The 25906-nt window shown below is 41.2% G+C and overlaps 1 protein-coding gene across 8 annotated transcripts in view; it reads right to left on the bottom strand.

Annotated features, from left to right (window-relative positions):
- Window positions 1-25906, bottom strand: part of FANCC (FA complementation group C) — a 268544-nt gene that overhangs the window by 35512 nt on the left and 207126 nt on the right. For all 8 annotated transcript variants that reach the window (XM_042913461.1, XM_042913464.1, XM_042913456.1 and 5 more), the window contains one exon: window positions 10448-10604. In XM_042913461.1, coding sequence (XP_042769395.1) covers window positions 10448-10604 — 157 coding nt within the window. The remainder of the gene's footprint in view (window positions 1-10447; window positions 10605-25906) is intronic.

Consider the following 25906-nt stretch of genomic DNA (forward strand, 5'->3'; position numbering starts at 1 on the left):
GACTACCTCCCATGGCCTAGAAGTGCCTCAAGGTCAGGTCTGGGCCTGCTATCTTTTCATTCCTCCTTACTGAGCAGTGACAACATAGTAATTGAGGATTATTATAAGGAAAGCAGGGACTACCACCATCCGGAACTATATATGAATTTAGTGGGGTGCCTGGGTGGCTCAGTCAGTTGAGCGTCTAACTTCAGTTCAGGTCACGATCTCACAGTCCATGGGTTCGAGCAATGCGTTGGGCTCTGTGCTGACAGCTCAGAGCCTGGAGCCTGCTTCACATTCTGTGTCTCCCTCTCTTTCTGCCTCTGCCCTGCTCACATTCTGTCTCTCAAAAATAAATAAAACAAAACAAAATTAAAAAGAAAAGAATTTAGCAGCTTCTATTATTTACAGTGGAAAAGGGGTTAATGAACACAAAATATAGATATCATCATCTTGAACAAGGGAAGTGATCTAATTTATTCTATGAATATTTTTGTGATGGTTCTGATGGTTCAAGCCTGCAGAAGTTGACCCACCATAGCTTAGGTAGGGCTTTAATGGGCCTGACTCAGGTTCCCTGTCTTTTCAGCCAGAGCTCAAAGCATGAGAGTTAGCCAGATGAAAAATGCCATTTGTGAAACAAACACATATTTTACAGTAGCATCCAAATGTGAGTGAATTAAGGAATTTCTTTGAGTCATACCGCACTTGATATGACCAGCTTTGGCAAACATTTTTTCAAAGCCCCCTCAACAAAAAAAGAAGAAAGGATATGCTTTGCTTCTCAAGTTTTCTGGACCACGCTGAAGAAAGAATGGAACCTATCTCCACAGATTTTCTTTTCTACTCTCTGGTTTGAGCTGGGCATTTTGAGTTGTAACATTGAACGTGTGCCATCTAGTGTTCATACACCGTCACTACAGCCTGCCACAGAAGGCTCCAGGCAAGAGCACCACCACTTATTAAAATGATGGGATAACTTCCTTTTAATTATTGGAAGAGAGAGATTTGTGATTTGTAAGTTACAAATCTCTACTCTCTAGGTAGAGTAACCCATGCTCCCTCATCCTTCACTGATGTGAATTTTTATCTAAAAGAGACCAACTAAAAATTCTCATAGGTAAATCCATTATGTACTCAAAAAATAGTCTGGCAGGGCCACAGTTCAACAGAAGAGATGCAAGTTATTTCTTGGCTTTGATCTCAGGCAAGTCTGTTAATCTCCTGGAGTCTCAGACCCACTGTAAATAATAACAGTTACGAACAGGTCACTGGATAAATGCCCAGAAAATACCATAAAAGTTTCTACGTATTCATAATGGAAAAATCAAACAAGAAGGGAAAAGCACACTGTATGTCTTTTTTTTAAATGTTTATTTATTTTTGAGAGAGAGAGAGAGAGAGAGAGAGCGAGTGGGGGAGGTGCAGAGAGAGAGGGAGACACAGAATCTGAAGCAGGCTCCATGCTCTGAGCTCTCAGCACAGAGCCTGATGTGGGGCTCAAACTCATGAACCATGAGATCATGACCTGGGCTGAAGTCGGATGCTTAACCAACTGAACCACCCAGGCACCCCCGCACACTGTATGTCTTAAAGTGATTCATCAAATTCGCCAAAAATTTTTCAAACTTTCGTAGATGGACAATATGCCTCTTAAGTGTTTAAGACCAAATACTGTCAAATGCCCACAGGCAGACAGATACACAGAGCCTGAAAATGCACTGATAGAAAACCAAAACTAGAAATGGTAAACAGAACCATTCCTTTTGAGAATGGTCTAACGAATCTAGAGCCACTCTATACATTTGATGATAGTAGAAAATCATTCAACACTGATCACAGATTTCTAAATGGCAAAGGAGAGGATGATCCACTGTGTAGAACAGGGCTACTATGAAACTCAAGGGGGAGAAGAAAGGACGCTGTAACTCAATTTATTAAAAGAGAATTCGAGTTTGGACATACTTCTATTTTTTTTTTTTCAACGTTTTTTATTTATTTTTGGGACAGAGAGAGACAGAGCATGAACGGGGGAGGGGCAGAGAGAGAGGGAGACACAGAATCAGAAACAGGCTCCAGGCTCCGAGCCATCAGCCCAGAGCCTGACGCGGGGCTCGAACTCACGGACCGCGAGATCGTGACCTGGCTGAAGTCAGACGCTTAACCGACTGCGCCACCCAGGCGCCCCTGGACATACTTCTATTTTATGCAGTGTTTTCTATCAAAACCACTCAATCCAATGTTTTAAATGTCTCCAGAATGTGTGGAGAGAGCTGCCTGCTCTCTCCATGCCAATGGACTCTCTTAGAGTTCCTTCTGTCTAAATATTTCAGACTTTTGGTTGCTCTCAACCTGCTTCTACAACCCATTTCAGCTTTTACAACAGATAAGATGCCAGGAGGCAGGGAAGCCTTGCTGAAACAGCAGTGGCAGAGATTTTGATTTAAAAAGCAGTCTTCCTTGCTGTTCCAGAGCCGTGAACAGCTCTTTCTCATCCTCAGCCCTTATGGATGGTTTTTAAAACAAGACTCTTTACACTTCCCGAGCACATAATTTCAGGGTCAGTGAGTCCCCTCATGAAGCCTGGAGTGCTCACAGGCCAGGCATGTGTCCCAGTGACATCAAATCACAAAAGCAAACTTAAGCTGCTTTTCCTATCAAGAGAATCCTCCAAATAGAATTAAAGTCTTAATTTATGCTTCTTTGGAAGCCATAAATTTCCCTTCTGAATCTTTACAGCATCCTTGTGAGGGAAGAGGCAAACATTTAACCCTTCTGTGTCCTGGCTTATTTGTGGAAGGGGATCCTACAGTAAACACACCACAGGCCACTCTGCAACCTAGCTCGAACCCTAGCTCTGAAGCCCTACAATCCAGGGGATTATCTTTCCTGTAAAAATGAGGGAAAGAAAAACTTTCTTGGGTTCCATCTGTTTATCTGTTTTTCTCCATCCTACCAAAATCTGTTCCTTCTCAAGCTCTGCTTGCTCTTTTCCAACTGGCCTAATGATTTTCCATGTTCAGATTATTTCAAATCTAGGGAAACTATGTCACCAAGAGGCCATCAATAACACATGTTTTGCCCTTCTCTCTTCCCCTCACACCACCCCAATCCTTTCAGTGAATGTCAGAGGACTAACAGAGGATGATGATGGAGGGCTCCAGACTCTGACTTCCTCTTCCTACGGACCAGATTGTTCTGTTGGGTGTCTATCCCCTTCCCATCTCCCACAGCGATTCCAAAATGCCCTGTGTATCTCCTCTCTGCCTAGGACAGCCCATTCCCATCCCTCAACAAAACAAGGGATGACAAAGTCCACACAGAAGAAATGTGTGGCGGTGGTGTGTTCTAGTCCTGTGTCGTGGGGGGAAGGTGAGGGAGAGGCCAACTATCCTTGATGTCCAATCTGTTATTTCCATCCCAATTTATCGAGGATTATTACAAGCCACTTGTCACTTAAGAGAGGCCTGAGAACATGGAAGAACATAACTCTCATGGAAGAAATCTTTCCTCTTTTCTATCATTTTCTGATTCCTTGCGTGTGTTAGACAGAGTATGGGGAGGAGGGGAAAAAGAGAATATAAACCAAAAAGGGATATTATAATATGATTTGAGGTAATTCACAGACAAAAGTGAATGCCTCTTAAGAAAAGGGCAGTGAGGAAACCAAAAATTCTGAAGACTTTTTCATTTATCATCCTTCATAGATATTTTTATCTAAAAAATAAAGTGGGCAAACTGCAGGTGAGAGGTCAAATGAAGTACAGGAAGCCTGGAACAGATTCTCTTTCATGGTCTATTTTAATATAGTTAACTATTTTTACTTAGGAATGGTCATTCTTTTAAAAAGAAGTGGCTGATTAGAAGATCCCCCTTGAGTTGACCCAGCAGCCTCCAAACCCTGATAGGTGGGAACCCTTGTGTTAATACATGTATATAATTAAAGGGTGACTGTATTTATCAAAAAATAACTTTGCTCTTTTAAAAAGGGGATTCTTCATAAGATTCATTTCAATAGTAAGCTCCTTTATTGAGTTGAAAAACAATTTGGTTTTTAAAATATCTACTTATATAAAATCTTCGTATCTATTGTGTAAAATAAGGCACCTTTATAAATATGTATGTTTTATGATGCCATTTTCTTCTTTTCTACTTCCAAAATGCTAAAAAGAAGACTGCAAATATCCCTTTTACATTTCAGGACCCATTTTGCTTCAAAACACTCAAGTTTCTTTCAATAAATTTGAGCTTGGAAAAATTTTTCTTTCTTTTAAATCTTTACCAGATGTTGTTTATACTACAAGCAACTTTTTTCCATATTCCATAATGTAATTATTGTTTAATTAGTGATAAATGTATCATTTCTGGGCTTAAAGAAAAACTTAAGTTTTTAAAATTTTAAATTTACCCATGCTCTCCAAGGGCGTTAAGACAAAGGGATGCCAGCTCTGGATGTTGAACAAGATCCATAAAACCTGAAGTTCTTTGTAGCCTCGCCCAGTGGACTCTATATAGTTAGCTTGTGCAGCTTGAGCAGGAAGATGGTCCCTCAACCTGAGAGCTGCTTCTTGGCTCAGTGACTAAGTGGCACTAAAACCCCAGGTCTAACACTGTGCTTTTTTTTGTTTTTTCTCTCCCTTCATTTGACTGGTCCATTGCAAAGTCCTGAACCCCCCAACAGTAAAGCAGCACTTGCAATCTGGGCCTCCTTTGCAGAGACAATGCTGGCGGGGGGTGGGGGGGTAGCGGGGTCTGGTGCCCCCCAGAGGTCAATGATGGGAAGTGCAACTACTGTACGAGATGCAGATTCTTTACTTTTCTGTTACAAGCATAAGCCACCACACTTTCAATTTGATCACTGCTAAATTCATGCGCCACATTAAAGCACTCAAAAAAGAAATGCTTAAAAAACTGCTAATGAAAAATATGGAAAAGAAAACCCTAGAACGTTGGTAAGAAGTTATTCAAGTACAGAAAACTGACATCATCTGGGATCTGGAGTTAATTCTTTAGTATAATCTTTTATTAATGGGGAACTGTGCTTGGAATTTTGTGTAAAGGAAGTTTTTCTTTTTGAAGTGGCTACAACTGCTCTTTGGAGGATGAAGACAAGAACATATTCTATCTCACATCAGGGAGGTTAACAAGGACACTGAGATACCTTCATGTTTTTTATTCTTAAGTTGTTATTAGATTAAGAATTAATTTTCCCCCCAGCTTTATTGAGGCATACTTGACAAGATAAAGAATTTTAACTGAGCTGTGAAGACTTTTGGGTAGGAGAGAATATGAGGAGTATTTTCAGATTTAAAATCCGAATAAACAAAAACAAAATGAACCCAGTCTCCCTTCCCCCTCTCCTCCCTTTCTTTCATGGGCAAATCTATCTGTGAAGATGAGGGACCAGCTCCTCTGGACCCAGCTGGAGGGGCAGGCGGCATGTGGGGTCAGCCAACAGAGGAGTAGAATGAAAGGGCATGGGAACGAGGGTACATCCCGGCCCTGGCATGCAGCAGGGCAGCCAAGCACAGTGCCACTGTGCCACCCAGCCAGCACTTTTCATTCAAATGTGGAATATAAACAATAGCTTTCTGGGCTCCACAGACAGAATTGTAACTAGAAAACATAACATCCTTCTGATTTGGGTCAGCCTTGGGAAACCAGTGTCAAAAAAAAAAACCCTGTATAATTAGCAAGTAGTTTTCACTGCTTTTGGTGACATTAGTTTTTAAGGTAGGTCTGAAGCTATAGATTATGGTCTTGAAGTGTGTATTCTGTCAAGGAAAACACAAGACCATCTGCTTTGAAAGGTGTCAGTCTGCACAGTAAATGACAAACTGAGGTTAATACTGCAATTTATTTAGGAGCCACCACATGTAGCAGGTGGTCATGAACTTGGGGCCAGCCCAGCCCATGGAAGCCAAAGGGTGAGTCTCAAAAGTAAGCAGGTTTTGAAAACTTGTTTTTGTTTTGGAAGTCAAAAAGATATATATGCATTTAGAATTCAGGTAATATTAGGTTGGTGCCTGTCTTAATGGAAAATAGCAGGCTTTCCAATATACAAACTTAATGCAATCCCTATCAAAATACCAATAGCATTTTTCACAGTACTAGAACAAACAATTCCAAAACGTGTATGGATCCACAAAAGATCCTGAATAGTCAAAGCAATCTTGAAAAAGCAAAGCAAAGCAAAGCAAAGCAAAGCTAGAGGTATCACAATTCTGGACTTCACATTATATTACAAAGCTGTAGTGATCAAAACAATATGGTACTGGCACAAAAACAGACACATAGGTCAATGGAACAGAACAGAAAATTCAGAAATAAACCCACAATTATATGGTCAATTAATCTTTGACAAAGAAGTAAAGAATAAAACCAATGGGAAAAAGATGGTCTCTTCTATAAATGGTGTTGGGAAAACTGGACAGCTACATGCAGAAGAATGAAACTGGACCACTTTCTTACACCACACACAAAAATAAATTCAAAATGGATTAAATAATTAAATCTGAAACCTGAAAACATAAAAATTCTAGGAGAGAATACAGGCAGTAACTTCTTTGACATTGACTACAGCAACTTCTAGACATGCAACTTCTTTCTAGATGTCTCCTGAGGCAAGGGAAATAAAAGCAAAAATAAACTACCTGGACTACATCAAAATAAAAGGCTTTTGAACAGCAAAGGAAACAATCAACAAAACTAAAAGGCAGCCTATGGAATGGGAGAAGATATTTGCAAATGACATAACTGATAAAGAGTTAGTATCCAATTTATAAAGAACATATAAAAGTCAATACTCCAAAATGAATAATCCAATTAAAAAATGGGCTGACGACATGAACTGACATTTCTCTAAAGAAATACAGATGGCCAACAGACACATGAAAAGATACTCATCAGAGAAAAACAAATCAAACACCTCACACCTGTCAAATGGCTAAACTCAGCGACATAAGAAACAACAGGTGTTGGTAAGAATGTAGAGAAAAAGGAAGCCTTGGGCATTGTTGGGGGGTATGCAAACTGGTACAGCCACTATGGAAAACAGTATAGAGATTCCTCAAAAAGTTAAAAATAGAACTACCTTATGATCCAGCAATCACACTACTGGGTATTTACCCAAATACCAATTCAAAAAAAAAACACCAATTCAAAAAAAAAATATATATATATATGTATATACATATATACACACAATTACACACACACACACACACACATATATATATATATATATATATACAATGGAATATATTCCATTCAGCCATAAAAAAGAATGAAATCTTGCCTTTGCAATGGCATGGATGGAGATAGAATAATGCTTAATGTATAATGTCAGAGAAAGACAAATAACATATAATTGCACTCATATGTGGATTTCAGAAACCAAACAAGCAAAGAGGGAAAAAAATGAGAGAATGAGAAAAAAAATTAAAAAACAGACTCTTAACTCTAGAGAACTGATGACTACCAGAGGGGAGGTGGGTGGGGGATGAGTTAAAGAGGTGATAGGGATTAAGGAGTATACTTGTGATGAGCACAGGGTGATACATGGAAGTGTTGAATCATTATATTGTACACCTGAAACTAATATTAATACTGTCTATTAACTACCTAGCATTAAAGTAGAAACTTGAGCACCTGGGTGGTTCAGTTGGTTAAGCCTCCAGCTTTGGCACAGGTCGTGATCTCGCAGTTCGTGGGTTTGAGCTCCACATCGGGCTCTGGGCTGACAGCTCTGGGCCTGGAGCCTGCTTTGGATTCTGTGTCTCCCTCTCTCTCTGCCCCTCCCTCACTCGTACTCTGTCTCTCTCTCTCTTGGAAATAAACAAACATTAAAAAAAATTGTTTTTTAATAAAAACTTAAAATAATAAAAAATGAACTACCAAAAAAAAAAAAAAAAAAGGAGAAAAGAAAATACCAAGCTTTCAAGTCACCGAGAGGCCAAAGAACATTTGGGGAGATCATTTCCCTTTGTACAACCTGTACCACACTTTTATCTTTTGTTTTTGCAACATCTTGTAACTATAGAATTTCCAGGGCTATTTCTGGACAGTCCCAAAAGATGGAAACATAATTAACAGTGCTCCATATAAAATACAAGTTACGTAGACCATCACACTTTAATTACTCTCAGAATCCAACCCTAATGTAATAGGCATCAAGTTTCTTCTGGAGGCAAACACAGCAGGACCCTGCTAGCAGAGTCTAGGAGATCTCTCTGATACTTCTGCATGGCCTTGTCACTGCATGGAGATACATGCTGTGATAAACGAATGAGATGATGCAATTAGGAAGCAGGTTCTTCAGGTTACCCTTCTAATCACTCAGTCACGTCATAGCCATCTTCCAGCCTGCCTGGTTTTCTAGCACTGCAGCCCCAGGATGCCTGAGGAGAACAGCCCACGCCAACCAGGGACTTGCAACTCTGCACTGTAATTACCTCCTTGAACGATAAAGCATACAGAGGTCACATCCTGCCAATGCCACAATAAATTAAACCAAATAACACCCTCTGGAATCCTCCTCTGACCATAATGGAAGCTCTGAAATCTACACACATGATCCTGATAAATACTTTTGTAGATCAACGGCCTTCGAAGCTGTCTGCCTAGGGGAGATCAAACTATAAAAGTTGGAGACTTGAAGGCTGTGTAAGGGCACTGTCTTGTGGGGGTGCCTGCTTCCTGGCTCTCAAGCCTGAGGGCTCAGGTAAAAAGGACATGGGGGAGGTTCAGAGAAGAACCACAGGACAAATGAAGGGCCGCAGAATCAAACCAACTCAGAATGTCGATAGAACTGGAATTTATCTACAGGGAGAGGATCTAAAGACAATTTAATAAGGACCCTGACAGCAAGGAAATAACTCAGGTACTATATTTTGCCACGGAAAAAGGACTAGAGAAAATTAAATTATACCATCACATTTACGTTAAAAATAGAAATAGAGATTTACCTGATAATAAAAGTAATGTTTGAAATGGGCTATATAAACAAACACCTTTGTTCATTTTGAATTTTACTATAATTATTATTATGTAAGGTGCATTCTTATTTCTCACCTAGTAAGGTACTATGCAACTCTTTTGAATGGTGAGGTCAAGCAGTCATTTTCCTAAAAACAAAAAACCTCTCTGCTGCTCTCTTAGTCTTCTGTCCCTATCTTCCTTCCTTCCTCCCTTCCTTACTTTTTTTTTTCCTGTCAAACACTGCAAACTTCAAATCAGCTGGGTTCAGTTTGTGCCACTTAACTTACAGGTCCATGGCCAACGGTGACTATAGCACCATCCACAGTCACCTGGGAGGCCCCAGAACATGAAGGCAGAAAGAAGCCTATGGAGTAAGAGAGAAAGCCTGGACAGTTACATATAAGAGCTGGGGGGTACCTACAAGGAACAATGGACATAGGAAGAAGGCAACTGTTTCAATTAGGATTCCCTAACACAGCCTCCAATTTGAAAGAGAAAGAAAACAGGACGTTCCAACTGAATTATAAAAAATAGAAGGTGTCTGGGAGGTGGCATTGTGGAAACTGAGCCAACCTCAGAGCTTCCCCCTTCCGAAGTCTCAGCTCAAGTGGGGAGGTGAATACACTCTCCTGCCAGTTTTCTTGCCCCCAACTGAAGATCTGACTTCCCCATCTCTGAACTAATTTTCTCCGTCTGTACAGCAGGAAGAAAATCTCTGCGCCCTATCTTCCCCAGGTTATGACAGCTAATGAGAAAGCATGTTAGAAACCACAGGGGTTCTGGTAAAACAGAGGCACAGGGAGCAAGGCACCTCCCTTAGTTTTTGACTGGTTTTTTCAGGCAGCATTGGTCTTTATTCCTGCTCTTACAAAAATGCACATAAATTCCACAGAGTTGCCTCCTACAAAAAGAAAACAGCCCCACCCCTCAGGTTCTGGGGGCTGCCTGTGAACCCTGCCACCTAACACTGGATTAGGCAATGAGGCCATTCCATTTGGCCCACTGAGCCCCCAAATTCCCAGGCCCAAGAAGTCCCAGGTACATGGGAGGATAGGCGAGCCACATCGGGGGAGGAGGGTTCAAGGCTGGAAGGCTTATACCAAAAGAAAACTTACAGAGTTCTTCCTTGTTTTTGTTGCTTTAATATTTCTTCTAGGGTTTTGTTTTATTCCTCCTCTCATTCATAAGATCTTCATTTTTTAAAACTAACTTTTCATATGGAAATAAGAAATATCGTTTGAAAACAGTGTGCTCTAATATCAATTCTTGTGAATATGCAATAGAAGGTGCATCAGTCAAGTAAATCTAGAAGCCCCCATTTTCAATACATGCTCCAAGTATGCAGAAAAGCCCGGCCACTGGTATTTCTACAACAAAATGCAGATACATTAAAATTCTGTTTACATTTCCCCTTGCTTTGAGAAAAAGAGATGATACCCAGCATCCTCTTTAAGGAGTTTTCTCCTAATCAAAGCCCAGCACGTACCAGCAATGAATCTTTCAAAAAGCATTCGATCCTTCTCAGGAAATTTCTCTCACTGGAGATTAGCTTTTCAAAAAGATGCAGTGTTGCTTTTTCAAGGCTGGGAAGGTGCCGAAGCCAGAGGCAGATGACAGCTGATGTGGGGAGAGAAATCTTCTTCCTTTCAGCAAAAAACAAACAAAATTTTAAACAGAAAAGGGTTACTGAGAAAACAAGACTGAGAGAGATCAAAATGCAGTCACGAATCCAGCTTGTGAATCTTTTCATCATGGTCAGCAGCAGTTAATATTTATAGTATCCATGAAATTCACCAAGTGTCCATTTGCAAAATAATGTGAATTTGCTTCCAATTCAACTCAAGAAATCAGAGAAATGCTCAAAGGAAAAAAAATGCTTTCAAAAAGGATAAACAAATATCAGTGATGGAAGAAAGTGATAAAAAATAAGATGGAAAAAGGCCTTGAGGTATACATCCCTAATTTAAAAAAAAAGTTATGTTTGGAAGACATTTGTTGGGATGAGCACTGGGTGTTATACGTAGGGGATGAATCACTGGATTCTACTCCTGAATCATTATTGCACTATATGCCAATGAACTTGGATGTAAATTAAAAAAAAAAAATTATGTTTTAAAGTACATCATAAAGATTTAATATGTGTAATCAGACCTGGGTTTGAGTCCCAGAGCTACCACCGACTAACTGGATGGCTTTTGAGAAAATTATTTAACCTCCAAACCTCAGCTTACTCATCTGTAAAATGGGCCTATCTCCCTCATAGTGTTCTCAGAGGTATCAAATGCAGTAATTATACATGTACGAAGATTAGCACAATGCTTGACATCTAGTAAACGTTCAGTAACTGTATTTGCAAATCTGTTGCTTGAAAGTTAAAAAAATTTTTTCCTTTAGTAACAATTTCATATATGGTGGTTATGACCTGGTAGATCCAGAGTTGATCCCTACCATGGTACTCTGCGCCCTGAACATTTTGTGGAGCTGTGTTTCCATAGAAGAAGGTATGTGGAGGTTCCTCCTGTGTCAGGTCGGTGAATCAGGGGTTCTACCTCCTGGGAGGTAGAGTGAGGAGACACCTGTCTAACTCTGAGCCACTGGTGGCCGTCCCCACAGGGCCCTCCCTGTGAACAGTGGGCCTGTTCTGGCCTGGTGAGACTTCTCTTTCTTCTTTCAGCCCTACTTTCCCAAGGAAGGCCTCCTGCCTCTTCACCTGCAGCACCACAGACAGCAGAGTGCTTTCCAGGTTCTGCCAAAGATGTTTACTGCCTTTAGTAAGAAAAACAAAAGCTGAGGGCACAAAGCCTTCTTATTACCCAAAAACCCCTTCAGGGCTTTCCCTTCACCATGGCTTCTGGGCCATTTCTCTGCAGGAGCTGGCGTGAAGCCCAGGGAATGGGTGCAGGAGCAGGAAATGAATAGGCGGAGTCACGGTGCAATTTCTCGTGATTTCTCTTTTTTCTTCTCCCTCAGCATAACTCCTGCAGACCTCTGTCCTGGATTAACTCTGGGGCAAGGCTAGACAAAGCTGATGAGTTGGAACGAGTCTCACAGAAGCAAACAGAGGGCAGGATAAAGGACCCCCTCTGACTCTCTGATCTCACATTCTCACCCTGAGCTTCAACTCTTCTGGGAAGTCCCGCTGGACCCCTTTCCCCCATCTCCCCACGCCTGGCAAAGAACAACTGCCATGGTGCCCCCACCCCTGCATCACCTGGCACATCTGGGGGCCACACCATGGATGCCACCGGTGCTCTAGGTTGCAATTCCCATGCCACCTCCCCTGTTATACTCAATGGCAAGGAGATGGTGGTCATTCACTCAAGGAAGATGACGGAACACTTCTGTGTGCCAGGTACAGGCCAGAAAACTGGGAACAAAACAGACTAGGTCTGTTTTGGGGCCCGGTGGGAGGTACACATCACATACACACACCAAAACTGAGAAAAAGGCATTAAGAAAAAGGACAGGCTGAGGTAAAACAGAATAAGAGAAGTGTCCCAATTTAGATTGGGTGGTCAGGGATCGCCTCTCCAGCTGAGCTGAGATTAGCTAGGTGAAGAATAGCCGGAAGGGCATTCCAGCTGGGGGAACGGCAGCTGTGATGGTCCCGAGACAGGGAAGAGCAAGGTCAGAAGAAGAGAGAAACCCCAGAGTGCAAAGGTGAGGTGGCCTGTGATGAGGCGGTACCAAAGGAAGGAAGGCTCTGGGATTCTATTTAGTGATTATTCTGGCCTGAAGGACTTTACACAGAGGAGTGCCAGGATGTGAGTTACAATCAAAGATCACTCCAGCTGCAGCACAGAGAACGGAGTGCGGGACTAGAATGGGTGCAGGGAGCCCAGGGGGAGCTGGTAGCTGGCGTGACACAGGTGGCAGTGGAGAAGTGAAGAGTATCTGGAATGTATTTTAGCAGTAACATCAAGAGGAACTGGCAATGAATTTGATGAGAGGTGGTGAAGGTGAGGTAGGAATCAAAGTTGTCCCAGGTTTCCTGAGCAACGAGCTGGATGGATCTAGCATTACTCCAATGGAAAGAAGGAAAGAGAAGATTTGTGAAGGATTTATTAAGAGCTCAGTTTGGGGTGTACGAATTTACTTGTTTTTTAAATGTTTATTTTTGAGGGAGAGAGAGAGAGAGAGCATGAGCAGGGGAGGGGCTGAAAGAGAGGGAGACACAGAATCTGAAGCAGGCTCCAGGGTCCAAGCTGTCAGCACAGAACCCGACATTGGGCTTGAACTCGCCAACTGGGAGATCATGACCTGAGCTAAAGTCGGATGCTTAACTGACTGAGCCACCCAGGTGCCCCATTTTTTTAAATTTATTTTTTAATAGAATTTAGAATATCTGAGGAGCGCTCAAAAAAGAGGGATAAAGTAGGCCCTTGAATATCCAAGTTCAAAGTTCTGGGGAGCTATCTGGGCTGAAGATACATATTAAGGAACCGTCAGCCAGCCTGGAGTGACACAAGAGTGGAGAACTCCAAGGGCCCATTGGGGAACTCCATCGGGGAAGAAGAGGGCCCAGGTCTGTGCCCTGAGCAGTGACAACAGGTAGATAAGGAGGAGTTGCAGACGGAGGAGGTAGGAGATACACAAGCAGAGAATAATGTCATCCAGGAAGAGAAGGAAGGTCTGGCTCTGATCAGCACTGCTGAGACTGAGGACATGGGAGGGGAGGGAACCACACGCATTGCACTGGACAGGCCCCCTCTGACTTCCCCAAGGTCATGGTTTTGATAGAAGCCAAGAGCAGTCAATGAGAGAGGATGGAAGTGCAGCCATTACTGGCGACAGGTCTTCAGAGGGACAGCTGTGACAGAAGCAACACCAGGAGGCTGCACAGAGGTGTAGTGTGCGGGACAGCAGAGCTGACTGGTAAGCCAGATGCAGAGGAACAGGAGAGGCTTAAAGACTGGTAGCCACCATTTATTAAGCATTCACCTGAAACCATGCTAAGCATGTTAACTGTAGTTTAATCCTACAAAACAGGTACCATTATTATCCTTATTTTACAGAAAAGGCTACTGAAGTTGGAGAGAGACCAAGGACTCACAGCTACAATCTGAACCCAGGAGGTCTGATCCTGGAGCTGGTTGTCTACCTAAGGTTATACACGAGCCTCTCCACTCTGCAGACTGAAGAGTGGAGGTGCTGCTTGGAACAGGGGCCCGGGCCCAGGGGAGCAAGCAGATGGACTTCCCATGTAAGCCAGATGCCCAGATGCCTGGACCCTGTGTTCACTCCCTCCAGTATTTAGGGAAGTCTTTTCAAAGTCTAGGCTGTCAGCCAGTTTTAGTCACATTAGTAGACCCTTGGGAGCGGTTTCCATCCAGCTTTCTAAAGTAGAACACTACTGGGCAGGGGCTAAGGGTATCTGTAGCCTCTGTCATGGAGCCAGGAAGCCCCCAAGAGGCAGGAAACTCTGAGGTGCAGAGGGAATATGGCTGCTCAGTGGCTCCTCCCTTCCCAAACAGCAGGGATGTCTTTTGACCTGCATTCACCACATGTTATCTTTTCTCAGGATCCATATGAAATAATTATGTACATCATTAGAGAAGTTTCTCACTTCAGTGACAGTTTTCAGGCAGCACCATTCCTAGGCTCTCAGAGCAGCTGTGTGCATTAAATGTGATTTTTACCATCAGGTCACAGTGGCTGAGTGATGCCTGGCAGCACAAAGGTAGGAGCTGTTGGGAATGAGCAGTAGATAAACATGAACACATGTAACAAGGAAACTAGGGTAAAATGGTAGTTCCACCAAATATCTGAAATAAAAGACATTGCTTAAAAATTTATATAAGATCTGCAAAATTACACATTCAAGTCAGCAAATACATAATGCTTTTGTTCTATTCTCACAGTTTAAAAAATGTGTATGTTAACAATTATCTTTTATTGCCTCTGATTCAGACTACACTCGATTATTTGCTGTGAATTATTAAATTTATGGACCCATGTTTAATATTTGAATGAAAACAATCTATTTTGCCCCCCAAACACCAGAAAATAACTTTTTATAATCAATACTGGTTGCAGAAATCACCAAATCAATATGATCTTAATATATTTGCATAACAGAATTTGACTGGACCAACATATTCAGATTACATAAAATGTTCTAAAAGTGTACCAGGTTGGTTTTGAAATAAAAAAGGCAAATTACATTATATGTCAATTATATCTCAATAAAACCAGGGGGGAAAGGCAAATTACCAAAGAAGAAATGCAAAAGGCCAATAAAAATACGGAGATTTCAACCTTGTTAATAGTAAAGAAAGGTAAACTAACATAGCTATCATTTTCATCCTCACACATCAGTAAAGTTTCAAAGAATGACATCCATGCTGAAGTAGGTACAGGGGACATATGTTCTCAGAGGTGAGACAGGGAATGGTTTTGTTCATTTGGTTGTGTCATACCACATAATGAACTGTGAAACAGACATCTTCCTGGCCTTCATAACCATACTTTTGTGACTCTGCCTGGCAGAAATAAAAGCATCACTGGGAGGATATTCACTGCAGCAGTACTATAAAAACAAAATTAAAAACAGTTTGAATGCATCCGTTGACAAGCAGCTGAATAAATTAAGGTCCATTCATATCAGGGAATATGTTCCTATTTTATAAAAATGAGCTGGATCTATATCCCTTGAAGGTTATCCAAGATATATTGGTTAAAAAACAGGTTCCAGAGTCATGTGTAGGGTGTGATGCTGTTTTTGTTTTTTGTTTAATTAACTACTTAAAAAAAGAGAAAAATTGTTTTATACAGATGTCTATGTCTCCAAGAGTATAAGGTATGGTTATCAGAAGTACTAGAGGGTGATAATGAGGGGATAACTAAAGTTTTCTGCATACACATCTGTACTATATTGTCTGACCAGATAAAATGAATATACGTTTCTATGGAAATTTAAGAAGCCAATATCAGTATCTAGCCTGGATACTGATCAAAATAATGGATTCAAGAAAAACATGATAAGCTAAAAACTTGGCTCTCTCAGACTTCTAGCTAATCATGGGAAGTTTTCTGCATTATAGCTATGTTTTAGGAAAATGAGATTGGGTGTTTGGGACTTATGTGTGGTACATTATAATTTTCTCATTTAAAATACGAGGAAGAGGCTCCCAGTCAGTGCTTTCATGTAGAACATCTGAGCCTTAGTAACAACTTCTGACACAAAGAAGGGAAGCCTGACAGGGCACTCTGCTGTGTCCAACATCTTCTGCTATTAGAGTCTTCTAGATAGATGGCCCCTTGGCATTTAGAAAACTGTACTTTGTCTCTCCAAAATACTGAGACTGTTGTTTGCCCCATCTTTTCCAAAAAGAGGCGGTATAATAAAGAAATTAGTTCAGGTGCTTATTAAATAATTTTGGCTCCAAATGTTTTTTAATAGCTGTAATAAAAATAGAACGCGGAATTCAATTCTCTTCAAGAACAGTTCCTAATGAGGGCAGTGCCTGTCGGTAGGGAATGCCAGAGAGGCAAAGGGAAGGAAGAAGCTTCCTCACTCAAGACAAACACAGGCAGTATTCACCTTTCCAAACCAGAAAGAGATCAGGGCCATTTGGGTTGCCAGAGAAGCCCACAAAAATTGGGGTCAGCTTTTCTGGATAACTACTTAATTCCAAGGCACTAGAATGTATTCTTTCCCAAAGGTGTATTTCCATGAAAACTTGATCTAAGAAGCATGCCAAATTTGAGGACTGTGCCATCATCACCACTTACATGTGCAGAGAGATTACTTTTCAAAGCAAACAGCAGCAACACTAAGCAAACACAAACCCAAACACAAACCCAAACACACTGTAATGTCTATTATAAATCAGTTATCAGCAGGTTTTTATTTGAAAAGTCAACTTTTTCAATGACTAATTTTGTTATCCTATTAATGTAAAAAAAAAAGAGGCTCTCAGGGAGTCTCAATAAATAAATAGAAATGGGAGGTTCCGGAAGATGGCGGCGTAGGAGGACGCTGGGCTCACCGCGCGTCCTGCTGATCACTTAGATTCTACCTACACCTGCCTAAAGAACCCAGAAAACCGCCAGGGGATTAGCAGAACGGAGTCTCCGGAGCCAAGCGCAGACGAGAGGCCCACGGAAGAGGGTAGGAAGGGCGGCGAGGCGGTGTGCGCTCCACGGACTGGCGGGAGGGAGCCGGGGCGGAGGGGCGGCTCGCCGGCCAAGCAGAGCCCCCGAGTCTGGCTGGCAAAAGCGGAGGGGCCGGACGGACTGTGTTCCGACAGCAAGCGCGACTTAGCGTCTGGGAGGTCATAAGTTAACAGCTCTGCTCAGAAAGCGGGAAGGCTGGAGGACAAAGGGAGGGAGAGCTGCTGAGCCCCCAGACGGCAGAGCTCAGCTTGGCGGGGAACAAAGGCGCTCGCCAGCGCCATCTCCCCCGCCCATCCCCCAGCCAAAATCCCAAAGGGAACCAGTTCCTGCCAGGGAACTTGCTCGCGCAGCGCAAAAACCCAACTCTGTGCTTCTGCGGAGCCAAACCTCCGGCAGCAGATCTGACTCCCTCCCGCTGCCACAGGGCCCCTCCTGAAGTGGATCACCTAAGGAGAAGCGAGCTAAGCCTGCCCCTCCAGCCCCCGTGCACCTTGCCTACCCACCCCAGCTAATATGCCAGATCCCCAGCACCACAAGCCTGGCAGTGTGCAAGTAGCCCAGACGGGCCACGCCACCCCACGGTGAATCCCGCCCCTAGGAGAGGGGAAGAGAAGGCACACACCAGTCTGACTGTGGCCCCAGCGGTGGGCTGGGGGCAGACATCGGGTCGGACTGCGGCCCCGCCCACCGACTCCAGTTATACACCACAGCACAGGGGAAGTGCCCTGCGGGTCCTCACCACTCCAGGGACTATCCAAAATGACCAAACGGAAGAATTCCCCTCAGAAGAATCTCCAGGAAATAACAACAGCTAATGAACTGATCAAAAAGGATTTAAATAATATAACAGAAAGTGAATTTAGAATAATAGTCATAAAATTAATCGCTGGGCTTGAAAACAGTATACAGGACAGCAGAGAATCTCTTGCCACTGAGATCAAGGGACTAAGGAACAGTCACGAGGAGCTGAAAAACGCTTTAAACGAAATGCAAAACAAAATGGAAACCACGATGGCTCGGCTTGAAGAGGCAGAGGAGAGAATAGGTGAACTAGAAGATAAAGTTATGGAGAAAGGAAGCTGAAAGAAAGAGAGATAAAAAAATCCAGGAGTATGAGGGGAAAATTAGAGAACTAAGTGATACACTAAAAAGAAATAATATACGCATAATTGGTATCCCAGAGGAGGAAGAGAGAGGGAAAGGTGCTGAAGGGGTACTTGAAGAAATTATAGCTGAGAACTTCCCTGAACTGGGGAAGGAAAAAGGCATTGAAATCCAAGAGGCACAGAGAACTCCCTTCAGACGTAACTTGAATCGATCTTCTGCACGACATATCATAGTGAAACTGGCAAAATACAAGGATAAAGAGAAAATTCTGAAAGCAGCAAGGGATAAACGTGCCCTCACATATAAAGGGAGACCTATAAGACTCGTGACTGATCTCTCCTTTGAAACTTGGCAGGCCAGAAAGGCTTGGCACGATATCTACAGTGTGCTAAACAGAAAAAATATTCAGCCGAGAATCCTTTATCCAGCAAGTCTGTCATTTAGAATAGAAGGAGAGATAAAGGTCTTCCCAAACAAACAAAAACTGAAGGAATTTGTCACCACGAAACCAGCCCTACAAGAAATCCTAAGGGGGATCCTGTGAGACAAAGTACCAGAGACATCACTACAAGCATAAAACATACAGACATCACAATGACTCTAAACCCGTATCTTTCTATAATAACACTGAATGTAAATGGATTAAATGCGCCAACTAAAAGACATAGGGTATCAGAATGGATAAAAAAACAAGACCCATCTATTTGCCGTCTACAAGAGACTCATTTTAAATCTGAGGACACCTTTAGATTGAGAGTGAGGGGATGGAGAACTATTTATCATGCTACTGGAAGCCAAAAGAAACCTGGAGTAGCCATACTTATATCAGACAAACTAGACTTTAAATTAAAGGCTGTAACAAGAGATGAAGAAGGGCATTATATAATAATCACAGGGTCTATCCACCAGGAAGAGCTAACTATTATAAATGTCTATGCGCCAAATACCCGAGCCCCCAGATATATAAAACAATTACTCATAAACATAAGCAACCTTATTGATAAGAATGTGGTCATTGCAGGGGACTTTAACACCCCACTTACAGAAATGGATAGATCATCTAGACACACAGTCAATAAAGAAACAAGGGCCCTGAATGATACATTGGATCAGATGGACTTGACAGATATATTTAGAACTCTGCATCCCAAAGCAACAGAATATACTTTCTTCTCGAGTGCACATGGAACATTCTCCAAGATAGATCATATACTGGGTCACAAAACAGCCCTTCATAAGTTTACAAGAATTGAAATTATACCATGCATACTTTCAGACCACAATGCTATGAAGCTTGAAATCAACCACAGGAAAAAGTCTGGAAAACCTCCAAAAGCATGGAGGTTAAAGAACACCCTACTAACGAATGAGTGGGTCAACCAGGCAATTAGAGAAGAAATTAAAAAATATATGGAAACAAACGAAAATGAAAATACAACAATCCAAACGCTTTGGGACGCAGCGAAGGCAGTCCTGAGAGGAAAATACATTGCAATCCAGGCCTATCTCAAGAAACAAGAAAAATCCCAAATACAAAATCTAACAGCACACCTAAAGGAAATAGAAGCAGAACAGCAAAGGCAGCCTAAACCCAGCAGAAGAAGAGAAATAATAAAGATCAGAGCAGAAATAAACAATATAGAATCTAAAAAAACTGTAGAGCAGATCAACGAAACCAAGAGTTGGTTTTTTGAAAAAATAAACAAAATTGACAAACCTCTAGCCAGGCTTCTCAAAAAGAAAAGGGAGATGACCCAAATAGATAAAATCATGAATGAAAATGGAATTATTACAACCAATCCCTCAGAGATACAAACAATTATCAGGGAATACTATGAAAAATTATATGCCAACAAATTGGACAACCTGGAAGAAATGGACAAATTCCTAAACACCCACACTCTTCCAAAACTCAATCAGGAGGAAAGAGAAAGCTTGAACAGACCCATAACTAGCGAAGAAATTGAATCGGTTATCAAAAATCTCCCAACAAATAAGAGTCCAGGACCAGATGGCTTCCCAGGGGAGTTCTACCAGACGTTTAAAGCAGAGATAATACCTATCCTTCTCAAGCTATTCCAAGAAATAGAAAGGGAAGGAAAACTTCCAGACTCATTCTATGAAGCCAGTATTACTTTGATTCCTAAACCAGACAGAGACCCAGTAAAAAAAGAGAACTACAGGCCAATATCTCTGATGAATATGGATGCAAAAATTCTCAATAAGATACTAGCAAATCGAATTCAACAGCATATAAAAAGAATTATTCACCATGATCAAGTGGGATTCATTCCTGGGATGCAGGGCTGGTTCAACATTCGCAAATCAATCAACGTGATACATCACATTAACAAAAAAAAAGAGAAGAACCATATGATCCTGTCAATCGATGCAGAAAAGGCCTTTGACAAAATCCAGCACCCTTTCTTAATAAAAACCCTTGAGAAAGTCGGGATAGAAGGAACATACTTAAAGATCATAAAGGCCATTTATGAAAAGCCCACAGCTAACATCATCCTCAACGGGGAAAAACTGAGAGCTTTTTCCCTGAGATCAGGAACACGACAGGGATGCCCACTCTCACCGCTGTTGTTTAATATAGTGCTGGAAGTTCTAGCATCAGCAATCAGACAACAAAAGGAAATCAAAGGCATCAAAATTGGCAAAGATGAAGTCAAGCTTTCGCTTTTTGCAGATGACATGATATTATACATGGAAAATCCGATAGACTCCACCAAAAGTCTGCTAGAACTGATACATGAATTCAGCAAAGTTGCAGGATACAAAATCAATGTGCAGAAATCAGTTGCATTCTTATACACTAACAATGAAGCAACAGAAAGACAAATGAAGAAACTGATCCCATTCACAATTGCACCAAGAAGCATAAAATACCTAGGAATAAATCTAACCAAAGATGTAAAAGATCTGTATGCTGAAAACTATAGAAAGCTTATGCAGGTAATTGAAGAAGATATAAAGAAATGGAAAGACATTCCCTGCTCATGGATTGGAAGAATAAATATTGTCAAAATGTCAATACTACCCAAAGCTATCTACACATTCAATGCAATCCCAATCAAAATTGCACCAGCATTCTTCTCGAAACTAGAACAAGCAATCCTAAAATTCATATGGAACCACAAAAGGCCCCGAATAGCCAAAGTAATTTTGAAGAAGAAGACCAAAGCAGGAGGCATCACAATCCCAGACTTTAGCCTCTACTACAAAGCTGTCATCATCAAGACAGCATGGTATTGGCATAAAAACAGACACATAGACCAATGGAATAGAATAGAAACCCCAGAACTAGACCCACAAACGTATGGCCAACTCATCTTTGACAAAGCAGGAAAGAACATCCAATGGAAAAAAGACAGTCTCTTTAACAAATGGTGCTGGGAAAACTGGACAGCAACATGCAGAAAGTTGAAACTAGACCACTTTCTCACACCATTCACAAAAATAAACTCAAAATGGATAAAGGACCTGAATGTGAGACAGGAAACCATCAAAACCTTAGAGGAGAAAGCAGGAAAAGACCTCTCTGACCTCAGCCGTAGCAATCTCTTACTCGGCACATCCCCAAAGGCAAGGGAATTAAAAGCAAAAGTGAATTACTGGGACCTTATGAAGATAAAAAGCTTCTGCACAGCAAAGGAAACAACCAACAAAACTAAAAGGCAACCAACGGAATGGGAAAAGATATTTGCAAATGACACATCGGACAAAGGGCTAGTATCCAAAATCTATAAAGAGCTCATCAAACTCCACACCCGAAAAACAAATAACCCAGTGAAGAAATGGGCAGAAAACATGAATAGACACTTCTCTAAAGAAGACATCCGGATGGCCAACAGGCACATGAAAAGATGTTCAACGTCGCTCCTTATCAGGGAAATACAAATCAAAACCACACTCAGATACCACCTCACGCCAGTCAGAGTGGCCAAAATGAAGAAATCAGGAGACTATAGATGCTGGAGAGGATGTGGAGAAACAGGAACCCTCTTGCACTGTTGGTGGGAATGCAAATTGGTGCAGCCGCTCTGGAAAGCAGTGTGGAGGTTCCTCAGAAAATTAAAAATAGACCTACCCTATGACCCAGCAATAGCACTGCTAGGAATTTATCCAAGGGATACAGGAGTACTGATGCATAGGGGCACTTGTACCCCAATGTTTATAGCAGCACTCTCAACAATAGCCAAATTATGGAAAGAGCCTAAATGTCCATCAACTGATGAATGGATAAAGAAATTGTGGTTTATATACACAATGGAATACTACGTGGCAATGAGAAAAAATGAAATATGGCCTTTTGTAGCAACATGGATGGAACTGGAGAGTGTGATGCTAAGTGAAATAAGCCACACAAAGAAAGACAGATACCATATGGTTTCACTCTTATGTGGATCCTGAGAAACGTAACAGAAACCCATGGGGGAGGGGAAGGAAAAAAAAAAAAAAAAAAAAAAAGAGGTTAGAGTGGGAGAGAGCCAAAGCATAAGAGACTGTTAAAAACTGAGAACAAACTGAGGGTTGATGGGGGGTGGGAGGGAGGGCAGGGTGGGTGATGGGTATTGAGGAGGGCACCTTTTGGAATGAGCACTGGGTGTTGTATGGAAACCAATTTGACAGTAAATCTCATATATTAAAAAAATAAATAAATAAATAAAGACGGTTGCTAGCCCCAGTTGGCTTCTCAAAAAAAAAAAATAAATAAATAAAAAAAAATAAATAAATAAATAGAAATGGGAGTTTTAGTTATTACTATACTTCTTTGCTACCTTTCTGTCCATGGTATTACACTAGCCTTTCATTTATATACATTCGCCTATATTATTCGACAACACTGAAAGCCTGAGTTTTCTTATCTGAGCTAAAAAAGCACATTCACAGTCGCACCGTGAGGCCAGTTGGTTCGTCAGTCCTGCATCCACTCTTCCTTTGATTTGTTCAATTGATTCATTCATTCTATCATGTAGGAAAAAACTCTCCATCCAGTCATCAAACTTCTCAATATTTTTGAAGCAATGGATTTAGATTTACCTGAGACGTCAGGTCATGCTGAATTACTTACACTCCACAGACTTATGGAAGGATTTCAGCAGCTCTCCCAGAAAGGTTTTTTGCAACCTGCAGCCGGCAGGGGGCTGTGATAGCAACACCAGGGATAGACTTGAGAAGTTAGGTTTGATTTTTAGGCTAAGAATAAGAAATTTCTTCTAGGTTATCTAAACCACAGAGAGGGACAAGCATCTGCTGTTTAAAAGAACACAGGCAGCCCATTTCTGAAAATACATGACTGTATTTGGAAGCCAAGGCCAAAGACACCCGGCCAATGGTAAAACATGAAATTCCACTGGTGTACTGTGGTAGGCAAATAGTTGGAAGTCTAAACATAGGGCAGGGTGCACTGGTCAAAGAAAGTATGTAGTTTCTAAATGACCACACAGCACATGTGGGGAACTGTTCAAGGGGCAGGGAGGGGGAGAAGAGTTGGGTGTGGGGGTGGTAATCTGCACTGACTGATTGAATCAGCCTCCCCATGGCAACATGTGGCTGGGATGCTCAGTCCATGGGAAAGTGTCCATGGAAAGGCTCCAGCCCTTACGCCACTGCTTGGGGAACTTGCTGAGCTGAAGCCATAGGAATTGGACAAGTTGAAGGCCACCCAGCATTTCTGGACTGTCTGTCCCCTTTGGATTAGCAGACACAATTTTCCAAACCAAATAAATTTTATTAGTTGCTGAGGGAGAACATGCTATCAGAAGTAAAATAAACAGCAAAGGAATTCAGGCCCACTCATGAAGCCACTGCCCTCAGCTTTCCATCTGAGCACTGTGGGTGGAGCAAAAGTAGCTATTTTCTGAGCACGTTTCTTCCTCACCAGTAATTTCTGAAACAGCTTTGAGAGATTTCACAGGGAATACCTAGGGGCATTCTCCTCCCATTTCCCTTTAATTAAATTCTTGCTGAAAAAGGCTGAAAGTATAGGTTGCTAAGACCCTATAATTTGATGAAATGTATTACTAAATAAATCAGAAATAGAGCTGCCATGGTGAAAGACAAAGAGCATTTTACTTAAAAATAAATACTTTGAAAAACTGCTTTGGAAAATGAAAGCTGGTGGGGTAAGCCATTGGAGACTGAAGTATGAAATGGTATGAAGGGCACACACATGTGGAGCACATTTATCACATTATACAAGCTTTTAAACTGATTATTACTCAGTCTTTTACATAAATAACAAAGATAACTGATCAGACTCCTTAAGGAAACTCACTTTTTGGGTACATTTTGACAGAGGTTTAGAGTAGATAGAAAAAAAGACTGCATATTTTAACCATGAGAATTATGTTTTGACTTATTTTTCAACATCAAATAATTTAACCTTCTATCTCTTTTTCTAAGACATTACCTTAACAAATTCCTGTACTATAACATTTCATGTAAAATGAAATTAAAACTTATATTCTTACATTAATTTTTAAGAGTGATACATGAAAAACAGCATATACTCCACTGGTAACTACTTCCTTTGGGTTAACTGAAAGAATGATGATGGTTTTGAGGTGTTATTTTCCAAATATGATGATATAATAAAAATCAATTTAAAGTTGGAAAGAAGATACACTTATATAGAGCAAAAAAATCCCCCCAAGCCCCAAAACTCAATAAAACCTTGGGAGTAAAAAATGCCTAACACCTATATATGTGGAAAATATTTAAAACACTCTTTTAAGATCAAAAAGTAAATCTGAACAAACCAAAAGACATAAGTGTTCTTGGATAGGTAGACGAAAGCCTTAATGTCAGAAAGATGTCAGTCGTCCCTCAGTTAACCTATATATTTAACATAAGCCTCCCCCAAATAACATTAGCTATCTTTCCTAAAGCTAGGCACACTGGTTTCAAAGTTTATTTAAAAGATAAAACAAGCAAGAATTGTCAGAAAAATCCTGAAAAGTAAGAGAAATGGAGAACTAGCCCTATTTTATATTAGGTATATTAGAAAGGCTCCACCATTAAAACAAAGTGGTACTGGTGTGTGAATATACTACAGGCCAAAAAAAAAAAAAAAAGAGGGAGAGAATAGAAAATAACAAAATAGGCCCAAATGCACACAGAAATTGAATGTATGATTAAGGGAGAGAGTAGTTTGCATCTTTTATTACACTGGAGACGGCAGAATGCTCTATAATCTGACAGTGGGGAAAAGTAACCATATTATTTCAACAAATACTTTACAAAACAAAAACAAAGAGAAATTGGGAACCTACAGATTGAAAGAGATTTTTGAACCTATCAGCCAAATTCAGCTTTGACCTCTGATTCCAAAAGAATCAACTGTAAAAAAAAAATGGGGGACAATCAAGAGAGTTTACTGTCTGACTAAATACATGATGGTGCTAGGGGCGCCTGGTTGGCTCAGCCGGTTAAGCACTCGACTTAATTCAGGTCATGATCTCATGGTTTGCGAGTTGGAGCCCTGAGTTGGACTCTGTGCTGACAGCTCAGAGCCTGGAGCCTGCTTCAGATTCTGTGTCTCCCTCTCTCTCTGTCCCTCCCCCACTCACATTCTCTCTCTCTCTCTCTTTCTGTCTCCCTCCCTCCCTCTCTCAAAAAATGAATAAATGTTAAAAAAAATTTTAAAATAAATACATAATGGTGCTATGGAATTAGTATCAATTTTTAAATATAATAATGGTATTGTAGT

This window comes from Panthera leo, chromosome D4 (genome assembly GCF_018350215.1).
Source record: "Panthera leo isolate Ple1 chromosome D4, P.leo_Ple1_pat1.1, whole genome shotgun sequence".
Lineage (NCBI taxonomy): Eukaryota > Metazoa > Chordata > Mammalia > Carnivora > Felidae > Panthera > Panthera leo.